At 32.4% G+C, this 17,137-nt stretch overlaps 1 protein-coding gene across 1 annotated transcript; it reads left to right on the top strand.

Moving 5' to 3' along the window:
- Nucleotides 1–2,284: 2,284 nt before the first annotated feature.
- Nucleotides 2,285–9,535, top strand: LOC109156854 (chaperone protein dnaJ 15-like). The gene is made up of 12 exons (XM_019304718.1): nucleotides 2,285–2,428; nucleotides 2,649–2,861; nucleotides 3,305–3,428; nucleotides 4,003–4,085; nucleotides 4,163–4,274; nucleotides 4,362–4,466; nucleotides 4,622–4,672; nucleotides 8,057–8,146; nucleotides 8,240–8,348; nucleotides 8,469–8,617; nucleotides 8,709–8,762; nucleotides 8,972–9,535. Exons 2-12 carry the CDS (start codon nucleotides 2,734–2,736, stop codon nucleotides 9,209–9,211), a joined length of 1,245 nt encoding a protein of 414 aa, XP_019160263.1. The 5' UTR covers nucleotides 2,285–2,428; nucleotides 2,649–2,733; the 3' UTR covers nucleotides 9,212–9,535.
- Nucleotides 9,536–17,137: the final 7,602 nt, after the last annotated feature.

Raw genomic sequence — 17,137 nt, 5'->3', positions numbered from 1 at the left:
CCTCCCACCCCCCCCCCCCCACCCCCCACCCCCACAGAAAAAAAAAAAAACTGATAATACACTCTGTAGAGTACAAATCCACCCACCACAAGCAAAAGTTTCCACGGGTACTAGTAGAAGCAATGAGAATACATTTTAGTAATGGTGGCATGGTTCTTTTTTGGACAAATTTGAAGCAAAAGTACCGAGGAGTGTCAAGTTGAGAAGGCGATGAGCTGTTAGTAGTTTGCGTCTTAAAACGAAAATGTTTTCCATAATACTTTTTTTTTTCTTTATTTTTTGTCTTCCATATATCAAAATTTCATTTCTTTTGTACCTAAGTCAATAGATCTTAGAACATTGATCAACACTCTGGCCTAAGAAATTGGTGCTATAGTGAAGAGGGAATATACTATCCTGTACACTAAAGTGTGGGATGAATGATATATATTGCTCTAATCATATACCTTTTCCAGTTTGAGGTTTGTTTTGTACATCTGTTATTCTCCCTTTTCCTGGAACACAAAGCTGAACTTTTGGAATGCTGCTGTGGTCATCCTGTTTGTTATCACATCGACAGAAGGATAAAGTAATGCTTAGTTGTTAATGTGCTGTTTCTTTGCAACAGGTAATTTAGGTTGTAAATTGGGAACATTATTGTACTTCGTAGTAGTTAGCAAATGTGAAGCCCTGTTTTGTTAGGGTTATAGGGTGTTAATATACATAGACTTTTCAAACCAGGGGTGTGGTTGAGTGGAAGAAATTCATCTTTCCTTAACTAAACGTTAAGAGTTCGATCTTTGACTTTGGGTTGTCCCACCCATTAAAGGTGTCTATAATTCAGCGAATAGATTAGTCACTGGGTCCGACGTGAAAATCTTAGATATATTTTTTTAAAAAAATACATAGAGACTCTTCCGTGTTTTTAACCGTAAAAATAATAAGCTTTTTTTTTTTTTTAATATATATATATATATATATATATATATATATATATATATATATATATCTAATACGGAGTATTAAGTAGTAGAAATCCAAAATTTTGTCAACTTTAATAATTATGTTTTTAATATAATATTTGACTTTTAAACCAAGCTTATGATAATGAAGTTAGGGGGCTTACTTTGTAGTAGGTAATAGGTAATGTTACTCTTTCCAATTATTTATTTATTTATTCAAAATGATTTGGTAGAAACGGCATTTTGCTTTTAAATTCAAAACAAATAAAAAGTTTACGGGGTGTTTGGTAAATAACTGTTAGCTGATTGAATTAGTGAGTTTGACTAGTTGATTGTAGAAAGATGTTTGGTAAATTAATTGTTAGTTGATAGTTGATTGCATGCAAAATGACTCTTTCTCAAAAAGCTGATCGAAAAAGTTGCTTTGAGCAGCTTTTTGAATTTTAGTAATTGGAACAATAAGCTGTTACAAAAATTTAATTAATTAAATACTTATATGAACTGTGTAACCAAGTCAAACAGTTTATCGTGATCAAATAAGTCAAATTAATTAATAAGCTAACTATGTTAACAAACATGATATACGTCAATTCCCTTGTGATCTTAGAAATTCAAATCAACTAATGCTCTTCTAATTTTAATAGAAGAATTTACATATTATATCATAGTATAAAAAATTTACACTTTATATTATGCAAACTTATAGATTTAAAAGGGTAGCATTTCATAGGTAAATGTTGAAACTTGCCCATCACAAACTTGATTAATACAGAAAGAATTTGTGAGATAAAATAAAAAATAAAAATTGAAAGCCTTGACGGCATAATATAAAAATTCAGTGACAATTTGCGATTAAAAGTTAATGACTTTACGTTTAAACTTGAAATATATAGCCACATAATGTGACAAATATAATTTATAATTTATATAAAATTTTTTATGATACAATAATTTAAAAAGACAATTTTATTCAATTATATACATGAAAGATTTTCATGTGTCAATCGACAGCAATGCTGATTGCACGTGATACAATCAAAAGTTAATGAAAAAAGTTTAAGATTTTCTATCATTTGCAAGATACACAAGTACCGATCTGTATTTATTTATTTACATATACATATAATGATATACATAAGTTGCACCTTGTTAAAAAAATGAAAAAAAAATAATTATTTTTATAGTATAACATAATCCATAGTCCAACTTACAAAGTTTGAAATTGCTTTAGTTTTGGTTTCCTTTTCATTTTCTTAGGTTGCTTTAACGCTTTATTCTTCTTTAAATCTTTCCAGACTTTGTAAATTTCTATTTTAGTATATATTTTTGGGTATTCAATTTCCAAAGTTTGACATTCTCTATCAGATTTTCTATTTTTTTTGAGCTCATTAAGCTGATTTTCACGTACACTGCCCCCCACCCCCACACTCACGCCGACCCCTCTCGGCAGAGGCGCGAAGCGAAGAAAGAAAGAAGTGAAGGGAAGGGTCAGCCTCTTCTCTCTCTGTTAGACCAATCTGTTTTTCGTATTTCTCTGTTAGATCTTTACTCGTCTTCGTTTTGTCTTTTGTTTCTTGAAATTTGATGATCCGTTAATTATTCAAGAATTCGCATTAATCCCAAGAAGGGGATAAGTAAGCACGATCCAATGCTCTGAATTTCGCGAAATAATCTTTGATTAAGTTCTTTGTGCTTGTGGATTTGCAGACAGGGAAAAAGTAGGACTCCCGGTCAGGTGTTTAAAGGTGCGTTTTTTGCGGGGAAGGGTTTTAGAGGGGACGGTGAGCTTCCGATGGGTAGTTCGAAAATGGAGGGGTCGTCTACGCCGGCGCTGCGGAGAGACCCTTACGAGGTTTTGTCTGTTTCGAGGGATTCTTCTGATCAGGATATTAAGACTGCTTACAGAAAACTTGCCCTCAAGTAAGTACCTTTTCTATCTTTCTTCAGCATTTTCTTTTTGTAGTTTAAGTTAATTGTGTTAGTCAGCTTCAATTTCTGGTTTATACCAAATGATTTAAGCTGGAAATTTTCCATTTTATTTGAAGAGCTATATTAATTTTATTGTTGTTAATCATGGGGAATTAGGTACTGCTGAAAGCTGAATTGTTGCTTAAATAAATGATTTAAGTGGATACTCTGGCAAGTTGGTTTTTAGAGATAATTTTATTTTGTTTTAAGTGCTAGTAGTATGCTCAATTGGTTCTTGAAGCTCAGAATTATTGACTATGGAGCAATAGGATAAACTCAGTTTTTTATGGATGGGAAATACTATACCAGTTTAGTTGGATTGGGATATGTGAGTTGGAGTATTTTCAGATTTGATAATGTGTATGGACTCAGTTATTTTCCATGAATGGCGGTAGGTATCATCCTGACAAAAATGCTAGCAACCCTGAAGCTTCGGAGCTTTTCAAGGAGGTTGCATACTCATATGGCATTTTATCTGATCCAGAGAAAAGGAGGCAGTATGATATGGCTGGATTTGAGGTACTTTATTTCTTCAAGATCTTCTGAAAAGTGTTTTGTTGGCTCGTGATTCATTTTAACTACCTCAAGGTGCAATTATTTAGTCATGTCAGAGTGTTGCATGAAGGCACAGTAGTAAATTGCTTATTTACTATACTGATATGGTTTTGTTATATTATTTACATGAGAGCTAGAATGTCTAGAACCTTTATTAGCAGTGGTTTCTTCTTATAGCAGTACTCTAAAGTTTGTAATTGTCCAAATAATGCCATTTAGCCTACTTTTGGTTGGAGTTCTCTTTTATTCTTCTATTTAGTTTTGGATTGCCTTTTGGGGGCAATGCAGTTTCAATGCATCTTATGCTTTTACGGTTTTACCTGTGGCCAAGCAACACAAAATTAGTAAATGACTTAAGAATTTATGACAGAAGAAGAGAGAGTAATGCAGAAAAGAAGAGTCCTAGAAAATACAATTTTTTGTTTCTTGCTTTGTTTTTTTGTTTGTTACAATTTCTTACTGATTTCTATTCTTTTAGTTATCCCTCTAGCATCTCTCATTTTCTAACTGCTTTGCCATCTGCCATTTAAATATTAAGGCCCTGGATGCTGATGGAATGGATATGGAAGTTGATCTATCCAACCTTGGCACTGTTAACACAATGTTTGCAGCATTGTTTAGGTAATGATTTTTCCTAGAGTTGATATCTCAAGTGATCTCGTGATTCATTAGTCACATTTTTTTGTTTGTCTGAATAGCAAATTGGGTGTTCCTATCAAGACGACTATTTCAGCCACTGTTCTTGAAGAAGCTCTAAATGGAACTGTCACAATTAGGCCTTTGCCAATTGGAACATCATGCAGTGCTAAGGTGATTCTGTATTCTATTTTTCCTGAATAGCTGGATAAAGTTTAATTCGCTAGGCCATGCTAATTGCTTAGTTAAGTTTTAAAACAGGTAGAAAAGCAAAATGCCCATTTTTTTGGTGTAACAATTAGTGAGGAACAAGCTGAGTCAGGGATTGTGGTTAGAGTAACGTCAGCTTCTCAAAGCAAATTTAAGGTAAAATAATTGTCTTACCGGCATGGTGGTTAATAGAATATCTTTTGTCGTTAATTTCTCAACTTCGAGTTCTGTCTGTGGAACTGTGCATGCATGTGGTTTTATTTGATACCATTGCATTATGATCCTGAAATGACATTTTATATAAATTTCAGCTACTATATTTTGAACAAGATCCAAATGGGGGTTATGGACTGGCTTTGCAGGTAATGCATTTTTTAGATCTTAGTTTTGGTCTTTACGAATACTTCCATATTCATAAAGGCAACATCCTTTACTGTTAGACTTCTGTGCGTGCCATTTTTTAATTGTGAAATTAATGCTTTATTATGAAGCTGTAGTATTTGATTAAAGAAATTTATAATTCAATTCCACTCGTTCAGACTGTAGATTACCTTATGCTTTCTGGTTATTGCATTTGATAAAACTTTAAAAAGTTTTATTTTTGGTCTAATACACAAAAAGCACAGATTCTAATTTCTCTGGACACACTTATGAACCTTCAATATGACTATATCTGAAGTTACTCTAGATGTGTCTTTTAGAAGCTGTCCAATATTGACATTTTGTTCTGCTGACAAATTAGTTCCATTTAACTTAGTTGAAAGAATATGTTTTCAAGATGTAGGCACAAAATATGTTTTCACTTTTGGTCCTATGATTATAGGGGTGTTGTCAATTTGAGTCCACGACTTTCAAAACTAACAATTTAGTACCATAACTATTCAAATTTTATCAATTTTAGTCAGTACGGTCAAATTGCCGGCCAATTGTCGCCAATTTTTATCCACATCCCACTTGCCTCGGGATTAATTCAAACAATGGTTCACAAATTAGCTTCCATTTTAACACTGAATTAAAAGATTCCGGCGACAATTGGTTTACAATTTGGCCAGATTGACTAAAATTGATAAAAAATTGAATAGTTAGGGTACTAAATTGTTAGTTTTGAAAGTTGTGGACTCAAATTGACAACACCCCAATAGTTATAGGACCAAAAGTGAAATTAACTCAAAAATTAATGTTCCATACTTGATAATTATATGGAAATAGAAATTTGCCGGTTTTGCATATGGGCCAAATATGAAGATATATATATCATCTAAGCAAATTTCCTTTAAAATGACCGGAGAGGGTAAAGATAAGCATGGCTTTGCCACAATGGTGCAGTATCACATACTGACCTGGCTTTCCCATCAATAAGCCATTTGCTAATCCAGAATATATTTTTAAATATAAATACTTGAGAAGTGTCCATGCAATAACAAAAATAAGGGTGGGCCCTCCATTTTATACAAAATCTTAACTGAAGTTTGTATAACTTTATATAATCCAGTGAAATCCAAAGTTACAAAGTTAAACCATTTAAAAAAGAACTTTTGGTGGGATAATGTTAAGAGTTAAGTATTTGGAACATCTTTATTATATAACACATACTTCAATGGTGAGTGCCAAATTGCCAATGTTTCTGGATTATGCTGCGTGAATATGTTGGAATACATTTTTTTTTTTGAAAGCTACTGACTCTATTACATTATAGTATCTGTTCATACATACTTTCTCAACCTGTTGAAGCACAAAGAGTCAACAACGCCTCCACTGAGGCTCGATCTCATGACCACCCATATGGGAGAGGTCACTACATGCCATCTGAGTACAAAGTGCTTGGCATGTTGGAATACATTTGGTTACATTGTTATTAGAAATGTCCTGCCTCCAGCTAAGTCATTTAGCATTTCAAGGTCTAACCTGCTATGATCAAAGTGGCACAACCTTTTCGAATTGCATTTTTTTTTTTTTTTTTTTTTTTCTTTTTTGGGGTGTTTTAGAGCAATAAGCTGTTACAAAAAGCTAATTAACCAAACACTCATATTTGCTGTTTGACTTGGTCAACAGCTAAAACAAGCTAAAATTGGCTGATAAGCTATGTTACCAAACAAGGCCAATCTATTAAGTGTTACTCCCTCTGCCCCAGATAACCAATCTTGACTCAAGCTATTTACAATTTGATCTTTTATAATTTTTTTGTTTTAGTGTATAAAAATTTATATATTTAAAAAATAAATTAAAAGTTCTATTTAATAAACTTAAAAATTATAAGAAATTGTCAAAGAAAATAAGAAAAGAGAAATGACGAGTTGGTTTGACCAATGAAATGCACACAAAATAGGACAGATAGAGTAATGCACTAAATAAACACTGAATCCAGTTATCAATTATGCCCTAGCCAAATAACCACCAAGTATATTAGCTTTGAAGTATCATGCAATCTAGCTTTGTGTCCCATGAATATGGCTTGCAATTTCACTTGACAAAGTTTAAATTGATGTTTGTTTTGATGATGGGGTACTATTAGTGTTATTTGGTTCTCTTCCTTTCCCTTTAGCTTCTTCTTCCCTCACAGCATTCATAGTTATTACTGAAACTACTTTCAGCTTCTAGTCTTCTACTCTCTTGCTCTTAGTATGTCTTTTCCTATTATTTAGCTTGGGCTGAGGTAAGTGTTATTTGTTCTCTGCCTTTCTCTTTATCTTCTCCTTCCCTCAAATCATTTTTAGTTGCTCAAACTACTTTCAACTTCTACTTCCACTCACTCTTAATATCATTCTTTCCTGTTATTCTACTGCCCACTTTCGTACTCATTGGACAGAAGTTAGCTAAAAAGTTTCTAAGACTGAACCTAAATAATATGTGCAGTTGTGCACCATGAGCCTTGTCCTGTTGCTATGTTTCTTGTGGAACTGCAAATACATATCTAATTATGCATTAATCTGGTTATTACCAGCTTCATACTGCATGAACTGCTCTGCCACTTTTGCCCAATTCCCATTTTTGTTCTTTTAAATTCTGCATCATCTTTTCCTTCAAAATTTACATTCATGTTTCCCAAAGTCATAACTGATATATTTGTTGATTTGAGCACAAAGGAGATTCTTAGTAATCATGACTAATGATGATTCATTAATATAATGATTACAGTAATGCCCATCATACTATTAATTGTGTTGAATTTGGAAGATGGAATGGCCTGGCGGGTGCAGAATAACACCACCCGCCAGTTAGGCGGAAGCAATGATGAAGAATCAAAGAATAGAAAATGTATATAAGATTGAAATATATTAGTATTATCTGTGTTTCTAATAAAGAAACAGTACATATATATATACAAACACATAACTATAAGTAACTACCCATAACTAACACCTATTCATAAACAGACACAACCTTATAGATAAACCTAACTCTTTATTTTTCAACAAATTGCTTATAAGTGACCCAGGGAGGTCTTTTGTTTGATAGTATATTTGTGGAGCATGTTTCTGAGAGACAAGTAATACCAGATTACCAGTAAAGGTTAAGGTTGAATATAGGTCTGGAATTTTGTTAGTTGCTTGAACAAATCTTGAGCATAGTTTGAAAACATAGCTTATAATTTCTTTCATTTGTCTCATTCAATAATATGGATCTTTGAATAAGTGTCCATTTCTAGTGATTTATGAGGCATGTTTCAATGCTTCATTTAACCTAACCTGTTTTTGGTGGCTTGATATTGGGACTTGGCAAACCTGATGCATTGTCAATGAACACAGGAAGATAGTGAAAAAACTGGCAAGGTGACATCAGCAGGAATGTATTTCTTGCATTTTCAGGTTTATAGGATGGATTCAACAGTAAATGCGGTATGCAATTTTTTTTTTTTTTTTTCCTTTCTATATGATATTGTTCGAAAACAACTTCAAGGGTGTGAAAATAACTATATGTATCTTTTCTAGTTAGCAATGGCCAAGGATCCCGATGCAGCTTTTTTTAAGAGGCTGGAAGGCCTTCAACCTTGTGAGGTCTCAGATCTAAAAGCTGGCACTCACATATTCGCTGTTTATGGTCTGAGTTGCTTTTTTTCTTTGTTTCCTTCTGTTGGTTACCGGGACTCCATATTAACTTCAACCCCGACTATAGGAGGATGAAAGCGGTGTGTAGAACTGAATTTTTCTGAATGTGCAGGAGATAACTTCTTCAAACCTGCTTCATATACAATTGAGGCTCTTTGTGCCAAAACATACGAGGACTCAACAAGCAAGCTGCAGGATATCGAATCTCAGATTTTGAGGAAGAGAAATGAGCTTCGACAATTTGAGACAGAATACAGAAAGGTAGTCCACCTCTTCTTAATCATGCCCTCTAGGTTCTTTAATACCTCTGCATATATTCTTAGAGAATCTTTTCCTCGAATTCCTTTTGCAGGCATTGGCACGGTTCCAAGAAGTGACCAACAGATACACCCAGGAGAAGCAGACCGTAAGTTTACCACTTTTGTTAAAATAACCCCTTATGGAACTTCCCCGAGGGTGATTTTTCGATTTTGCTGTTAATCTTATGCCTCCCATCTTATAAGAACACCCATACCTCTGATTCAATTACTCACAATTAAGAGGTTTTTTTTTTTTTTTTTTTTTTTAAATTCTTGGACATTGTTTTGCTATTGCAACTATTATGTCATGCAATAGGTGGATGAATTGCTGAAACAACGAGACACTATCCATTCTGCGTTCACTGTTGCAAGGTCAACCGTTATTGCTACGAGTAGTGGAAGTGGGCATTTCAGTAATGGAAGTAGCAGTAGAATTCTTGGCGACGATTTTAAAGCTGAGAGCCCAGGGGAAGATGGAACCCCCGAATCCAAAGACAAATCGTCAAAGAAAAAATGGTTTAATCTTAACCTCAAAGGATCCGATAAGAAGACTTAAAAATGGGGTTTATAGATTTGGAACATCATCTTGGCATCTTGCACAGAATGAAGCTGGTATTGATTGTTTGATCCTCTACTGTAGCAAAGCCACCATGTATTATTTGTTCATTTTTTCCCTCTCTCTTTCTATATATATCTTGAAGGTTTTGAATTGTTCAGAATATCAAGCATTTTTATGTAGTGTGGTTCATCTCTAGCACTGTATCATAATCTTGAAACCTGATTTTTCTGCTTTCACATTCATGTAGGGATTTAAATTAAGTGGCTGTATAATTGCATTTCAAATTATTTATACTAAATTATGAATTGCTATTACATTTCAGCTTCACTATTCCTTGGTTAACCAGAGGTTTTGGGTTCGAGTTTTTAAATGTATCGGGATTGTCTTTGTTACCCCTGAGATCCTATTCTGTACGAGCAAGATCAGTCTTGAAGTTTGGGGTCTTGACTCGATAAGGAAATATGGTCAGACTATTAAAAAAAAAAAACATTCTTGCAAAAGAATTTAGAGACAGTCCGTCCAAAGAATTATTGACAGAGAGAATCTAATAAAGTTTTCGATTTTGGGTTTTATTTTTTATAATATTATTATAGTTGTTACATAGTTGTTCAAGTGGTACTATGAATGGTTGCTGAGTAGATACACCATAACCTAAATGTTTATTGAATGTGGTAATGCAATACCCTTTTAGTTTGGCTACTTAAAATTCTTTTGTGTCGGACGTTAATTTGTGGAACAAGAATCCACTAACGTCCATCCACCTGCAAAAGAAAAGAAAGAATTGTGTTACTAATAATATAGTATCATGGGAAAGTCCAAGAAAAAGATTTACTAATTTAATTAAGGCCAAAACTGTGGGCCATACTTCTACTTTGGGTTTATTTTTCTCAGGCCGGCAGGATTAACAAAATAAGGAATTCAGGAGACAGGGTCCTATGTATTAGCATCATCATTTACATATATAATAATACAATAACAACACTAATAATACTCATATTCTTCTCCCATAATATCAGTATTATTCTGATCTGTTCAAGTTGTATACATTTTTTTTCTTAAAAGCAAAACATCATATGGAAATGTTATTCGATGTAACAAAGTGTATGAGATGATGTATAAATGTTATTTTGATTAGAACTAATTCTTTTTTTTTTTGAAAGGAATTATTCAATAAGTCAATTAGGCCCTTAGACTTTCAAATGTTGCAATTAAGCCCTTAAACTTATGATTTTAGAGCACTGAGGCTCAAAAATCTGTTGGTGACCTATAATTACAGGTCACTAAGATTCCGGTAAACCTACAGCGAGATTTTGATTTCGACCATATTCTGGCAAAAAACACCTGTCGCCGGTGTTGTTTGGTTGCCTTCTCCGGAGAAGAAGGCAGACCAACTGTACACCAAGTGCACTTTTTGACAGGTACAAGTGCACTTTGAATCTGTGACTCTATAAGAGTGCTTTGCAATTGCAAAATTACACCACAATATTTTTTTTCTTACTTTAGAGCCTTTGATTTTTGTAGATCAATATGATGGATATGTTTGGTTCTTAGTTTCATTTCTATTCTTTTTCAAACCAATCATTGAAATTAAATACAATTCTTATTATATTTTTTGCACATTCCATTTCTCTATAAAATATGATTCGTATTCCTTTAAAATTCATTCCGTAAACTGAACAGTGACATTAACTATTAGTAATATAAGCTTATTATTCCTAGAATCGTAGTAGTTTGGACTTTTGTTGCAATAATGTGACTGTTGGAAAAACCCTTCCCCTACCAAATAGGAAGAGTATTAAATATTTAAATTGATTGTTGTCCTTCTTACTTAAACACCCAACGTATTACAATATTATATATACAATCATATGCTCTGCTTAGGACCTATTCAATTATATATTTTGTTATGGACAAGGACAACAAGACAATTTCTGTAGTCCGATCCTACCTTAATTAATTGCTTCCAATATATAAATCATTAAATTATACCTTAATCATCAAAATATAATGATATTAATTAATACTCTAACACCAGATCAGAACTTGCTTATAGAATACTTTAATTTGTACTCAACTATTAAATATAATAAGGGTGGTATCTAGTGCTATGTTTATTAAATCCTTTTCACAAATATTATTTATACTACTTGAAGGGATCGATTTTATCTAATTAATCCGTGATAGAGTTAATCAATCTATGAGTAATTAATGAATATAAAAGATTCTGTCATGCTTAATAATATTAAATTGTACACTAAGCTTTTGGGTGACAGAATTAACCCGCAGCCATGCACTACCTAAGGGTGTGTACTAAGTAAACCCCGTATTATGATCCTATCTAGCTAGCAAGAGTTTACTTAAGTAGTCCATAACTGACCAGCGGGTTAAACGACTAATAAAATCAATAAGTAACTTCCACTAAGAGTCGAACTTGGAATCTTTTAATTACTAAATTTTATTTTAAAAAAATACAAATAACATGTTTCTTAGAAGGATGAAATACATGTGGACCATATATATTATACTCCTAGCTAGCTAACCTCCACCTTGGGGAAATGTCATATTAGGTTATCCATTTCACGACTTATACCGTAACTTAACTAAAACTTTAAAAAATAATATCTGTATATATATGTATACATGATGTACATAACCCAACCACTTGAACTATGATTCTTTTGGACATCACAGTTAACTTGTCTTGACCTATGTTTTGTTTCTTGCGTATATGACAACAATTATATATATTGTATCCACTTGATTTCTTTTATGTCCTAACAAGTACCTCCAAAAACTTGAAACATTAGTTTATCTAGAGCCTCTTTCTAAAGTATTACAGATTGTACGTGGAAGCAAATACGTACAATAATATGAACTTTGCCCCTTCATCTTTACCTAGTCCCACATGCTTATATGCTTTCATATATATATATATATATATATATATATATATATATATATATATATATATATATATATATATATGGCACACTTATGTGAGAATTTGTTCATAGTCATCCATCTGGGACATATTTAACGAGTCTATATATAGCAAGGGGAAGAAAAAATAGAGTAAAAAAAATATATATGGTGGTATTTTGATAATTAGCTTCAACTTTAAAATGCACTTAGCAATAACACAGTATATTTTACAACACTATAGGATGTACTTTGTAATAATATAGAGTACATCCGTTGATAAAGTCTAAAAGCTAAACCCTAAAGCTAAACCATAAATACTAAACCCTAAACAGTAAAAAGTGAACCCATATATCAAATTTCAAAACAAAACCCTAAAGCAAACCGAAAAAAAAACTAAATCGTAAACTCTAAAAGGTGAACCCTAAGAACACTACACTTTCACTCCAGGAGAAATACACTCTATAGTGTTGCAAAATGCACGTTAAAGTTCAAGTTATTTAACAAAATGCCACCGCATTTTTTCCTCATTGCTTTACATCCATTAGATTTTTTTAGATAGATTAGACGGCTGAAATTGGTTCTTTATTTTCACCTGATAACAAGTTCTCATATGATCCTAATCCTATAGACTTTGTTCTTGTATATAAAAGATTAGGATCTTAGGAGAACTTGTTTTCAGGAGAAAACTTAGCACCAATCTCAATTGTCCATCTAAAAGATATCTAACGGATATAAATCAAGGAGAGAAAACTTAGCACCAATCTCAATTGTCCATCTAAACTTTGCAAAGTGCACTCTGTGGTGTTGGCGTGTTGCCAAGTGCACTTTTCAATGAACATTGAAAGTACATTTAACAACACTACGGAGTGCACTTTCATATAACATTGGATGTAGTAGTTTTGTAAGTACATACTATAGGGTTACAAAGTGTACTTAAAGTTTTGGTTATTTATAAAAATGTCACCGTATTTCTTTTCCTCATTGCTCTAGAAGCATTAGATCAGACTTGGCACATTAGATGTAGTAGTTTTGCAAGTACATACTATAGGGTTACAAAGTGTACTTAAAATTTTGGTTATTTATAAAAATGTCACCGTATTTCTTTTCCTCATTGCTCTAGAAGCATTAGACTTGGCCAGATGGACGACTAACATTGATTTATTAGCTCTCATCAGAAATGTGTGTGTGTGTGTGCACGCGCGTGCGTGTATGCATGTGTGTGTGAAGGAGTTTCCATGTGAAAAATACAGATAAATCTCAGCCATTGATTTAGTCAAGATCAACTGCTCTTTAAATATAGTATCTAATGTCTTTTCTATTCAAATTATTTAATCTAATTGATTATGTATCATAATTTGTCCTAAATATTTTTATCGCATTTCAAAGTGTTTAAAATTTCACATTTTCACCACACTCAAGTATATTTTTGACTTCTTCCATAACGATCATATAGTCTATAAAAAACATTATTCTATTGTAATTTATATTGTATTTTGTATTTGAACTTTATGATGGGTGTTTGATATTTTGTCATTGACATTTCTAACATCATTTAAATTTCGTCATCATTTAGATGATTTTCTGGTCCACCCCTTCTTAAATATATATTTTTTGTATAAAATATTATCCAATGTTGAGTACGTGAATTCTAGTTTTCATGGTTGTTTTGTTTGGTGTGTAGTTGATGAAGGAGCCAAGTGAAGAAGAGAAGGTGTCCGGGTTGAACATTTTGTGTTAGTTTAAGGGATGTAATATAATTGTTTAGGACATTTCATGTATTTTAGTAACAATACTTTTGTATAGTAGATGTTTGCTACTTCTCATCTACTACGGTACTTGATATCTTAATAACATGGATAAGTGAAGAGGAAAATGGCGTAAAGGGGAAGCATGGAGTAATAGTATTTTTTTTTTTTTAATATAATTTGGTGAGAGAGTTTTGTGCCAAAATTAAAGCAAATTAGAGGAGGAATTATATAATTTTTTTGCTGATAATGACTTTGTAGTCTAGTGGCACGGAACGATTCTCCCAAATTAAAAGTTATGAGTTTAATTCACACTTAATTTGAGAAAGTAGTCGTGAATTTATATTGTAACTGAGTCAGTAGCACTAAAAAAGTATAATTTTTTGCCGTGTATATATATATATATATATATATATATATATATATATATATATATCCAACCAAAAGCACATTTCTTTTGTCTCTTTGATTGACCAAGGTCCCAATGATCTCTCACACTTCACGGGATCTTCTATTCTATTAATAAAATATATAATTAATAGTAGTATTTTAATATTCAAAAAAGGTTTTGATGGAATTTCATCACAATGATTTAAAAATCTAGACTGTAATCTAGGCTTAGGCATCATGTTATATATAATTAGTGGCAATTAATAAACAACAATACTTAATTTCATTAGATTAATCAATAAATAGTCACTTCACATGACTTAAAGCTAAGTGCACCTTAGCTTGCTCATATATGTTTATGCATATAAATAAAAGAGTAGGTATGTAGTGTCACTTGGAGTACATGGAGGGTCTTCTTTGGATGAATAAAATATGCTTTTGAACATATCCCAAAAAGAAAGAGGATTACAACTTGAAAACAAAGTCTCACACATATTAATGAGTAGTTTATCTTTCTTCCTTTTTGGATCCTTCCAAAGAAATGGATTCAAAAGGAAAAAAAGAGGATCAATTGGAAAGCTAATGGGGTTTCTATTTTTATTATGTATAACATATGTTGGATATTGTGAACAATTATTGATTATTTTTGGTTTTATTTTTCTTTTTCAGAATCATTTTTTTTTATTATTGAATTAGTCTCATTTTGCTGAATACAAATACCAATACAATATAAAAATAAAATAATTTAATAATTTCATTTTTTTTTCAAGAAACTATAGTCATTGGATGTTAAAATGGATGTCATCTCAAGTTCAATAGCTTGTGGACACTTAGAAGTTTTGTTTCTCATGTGTTGTAGTACTACGTGTGGAGGGTTTTGATCCCAAATTTAGAATCTACATATCAATACCCAATAAAGACTTACTTTTGACAAAAATAAAAAAATAAAAAACAAACACCCAATAAAGGCAATTGAGATTTGAGAAGTGATCTCTTCCTGGATAAACAACCAATAAATGCAATACACAATCTCATCTATGTGTTTCTCTTCAATAGTACACTCATATGATTAATTAAGTTAACGCGTATAGTAACTTTTAAGTGAGTTAATAGGAATTCATGATAAACATTTCAATCGGGGCAGTTGAGTGATTGGAGCACCTTGGTGTTGGAAGATCCTCCGAAGGGAATTGTGTGTCTTCTTGCGGGTGATTGGGATGGGAGGGGAGGGGAGAGGGGGGCTGCTTCTCATAAAATTAAGTAGCATCGAGCCCTTGCCTCTCTTCGTTCACAAAAAAAAAAAAATGATAAACATCTCAATTATGCCATTTTAAGTATGAAAAAAAAGTGTTAGTATAGACTTCACTGAATAACAACACATGATTGAGATGAGACTCAAATGTAAAACTTTTCTTATGAAAAGTAACGATGATGCCATCAAATTACAAACTAGAATAAGAAAACTTAAAACTCTCTAATTTAAGATCAATTGTTTGACCTTTATGAAGGTGTAATTTTTTGTGGGATTTAAAAATTTTGTTATTTGTAGATATTAGTTTCATTATATTATTTTTAAGAGTGTGGCTTGTGTTTTTTTTTTTTTAAATTTTTTATTGTAATTAGGGATATTCATATATACTTTAATTTTAAAATTGAGTGAATTGATGGCTTGATGAGTTCCCTAGTCGAGTTGTACCAATACAAAAGAAGCAAGTTTAGTCAATAATTATTGAGTGTGTTACGTTTCAAAAGGATTTTTTTTTTTAAATAATAATAATAATAGTAATAATGTTGTATTAAACACTGTGATTGGCTGATTTAAGTTGATAAGCTTAACATGGTGGGCCATAATCGCAGATTTGGGAGATCTTAAAGCGATAATATCGGCATCACTTCAATCAACAACAAAAGAAAGCATGATTAATGTCCTCTAAGAGTGTTTTTTAATACTAGGTGGTGGAAACCAATAAACAACCAAAGAGAAATTTATTGTTATTATTTTGTATACTGCACTATTTTTTTAATTTTGTTTTGGGTGTACCAGAGTTTTCATTGTCAGACACAGTGACTAATTCCCTGGTCTGGAGATTTAAGGCTTGTTCCATACCCAAAATCAATGATCGAACCTTTGACCTTTGGTTAAGGATGAATGTGTCTCTTCCACTCAACCACACCCCCAGGGTTTGTATACTACATAGTGTTCATTTGAGGATAGCTCTCCTAAAAGTGCTAATATATACATACATGAATTCAAACTCTTGATCTCATATTTGAAGTTTTTGTTATCTTCCTAGCGAGTTACAAAGTATACTTGAATTTGAACTCTTGATTTTATATTTCGAGTTTTGATCAAGCTTACTTAAAGATAACTCTTTCAAACTCTTTTTACGTATTTGAGTGAATGTTTGAGAGAAGAGAAATTAATTTTCAGTAAAAAAAAAAAAAAAACCCTTTGTTGGCAAAGGACAGTTGTTAATGAATAAATAAACTAAATAAAGCTCTTGATTAGACAATGCCTACTAGTTTAAATTCCAAAACTTGGGAGAGCTAGGTTAGGTTTAGGAGAAGCTAGATAGATAGCTTTTGTTCATTTTCATGGTTGTGGGCCCAGTGCCACATTTGTAGCACATGTAGGCCCCACAGTGGCCAGTGTGTCCCGGTATCCTTGAATCTTGATTCCTAGTCGTTATGTTCCTACGACCTTTGTTTTTAGCTTTGGTGGAATCAACAGTTGAGGGGGCTGGGGCTTACTCACATGCATTTCCCTACCATCATTCCACTAACCATGTGCTTATGCTTAATCATATATATATTTATAAACCTCTTTTCCATCTTAATCTTGGTTCTTTGGATCTTCTACATAAGA

This window comes from Ipomoea nil, unplaced genomic scaffold, assembly GCF_001879475.1.
Source record: "Ipomoea nil cultivar Tokyo-kokei standard unplaced genomic scaffold, Asagao_1.1 scaffold2759, whole genome shotgun sequence".
Classification (NCBI taxonomy): Eukaryota; Viridiplantae; Streptophyta; class Magnoliopsida; order Solanales; family Convolvulaceae; genus Ipomoea; species Ipomoea nil.
The sequence above is the reverse complement of the archived record's forward strand: the minus strand, read 5'-3'. Positions and strand labels throughout refer to the sequence as shown.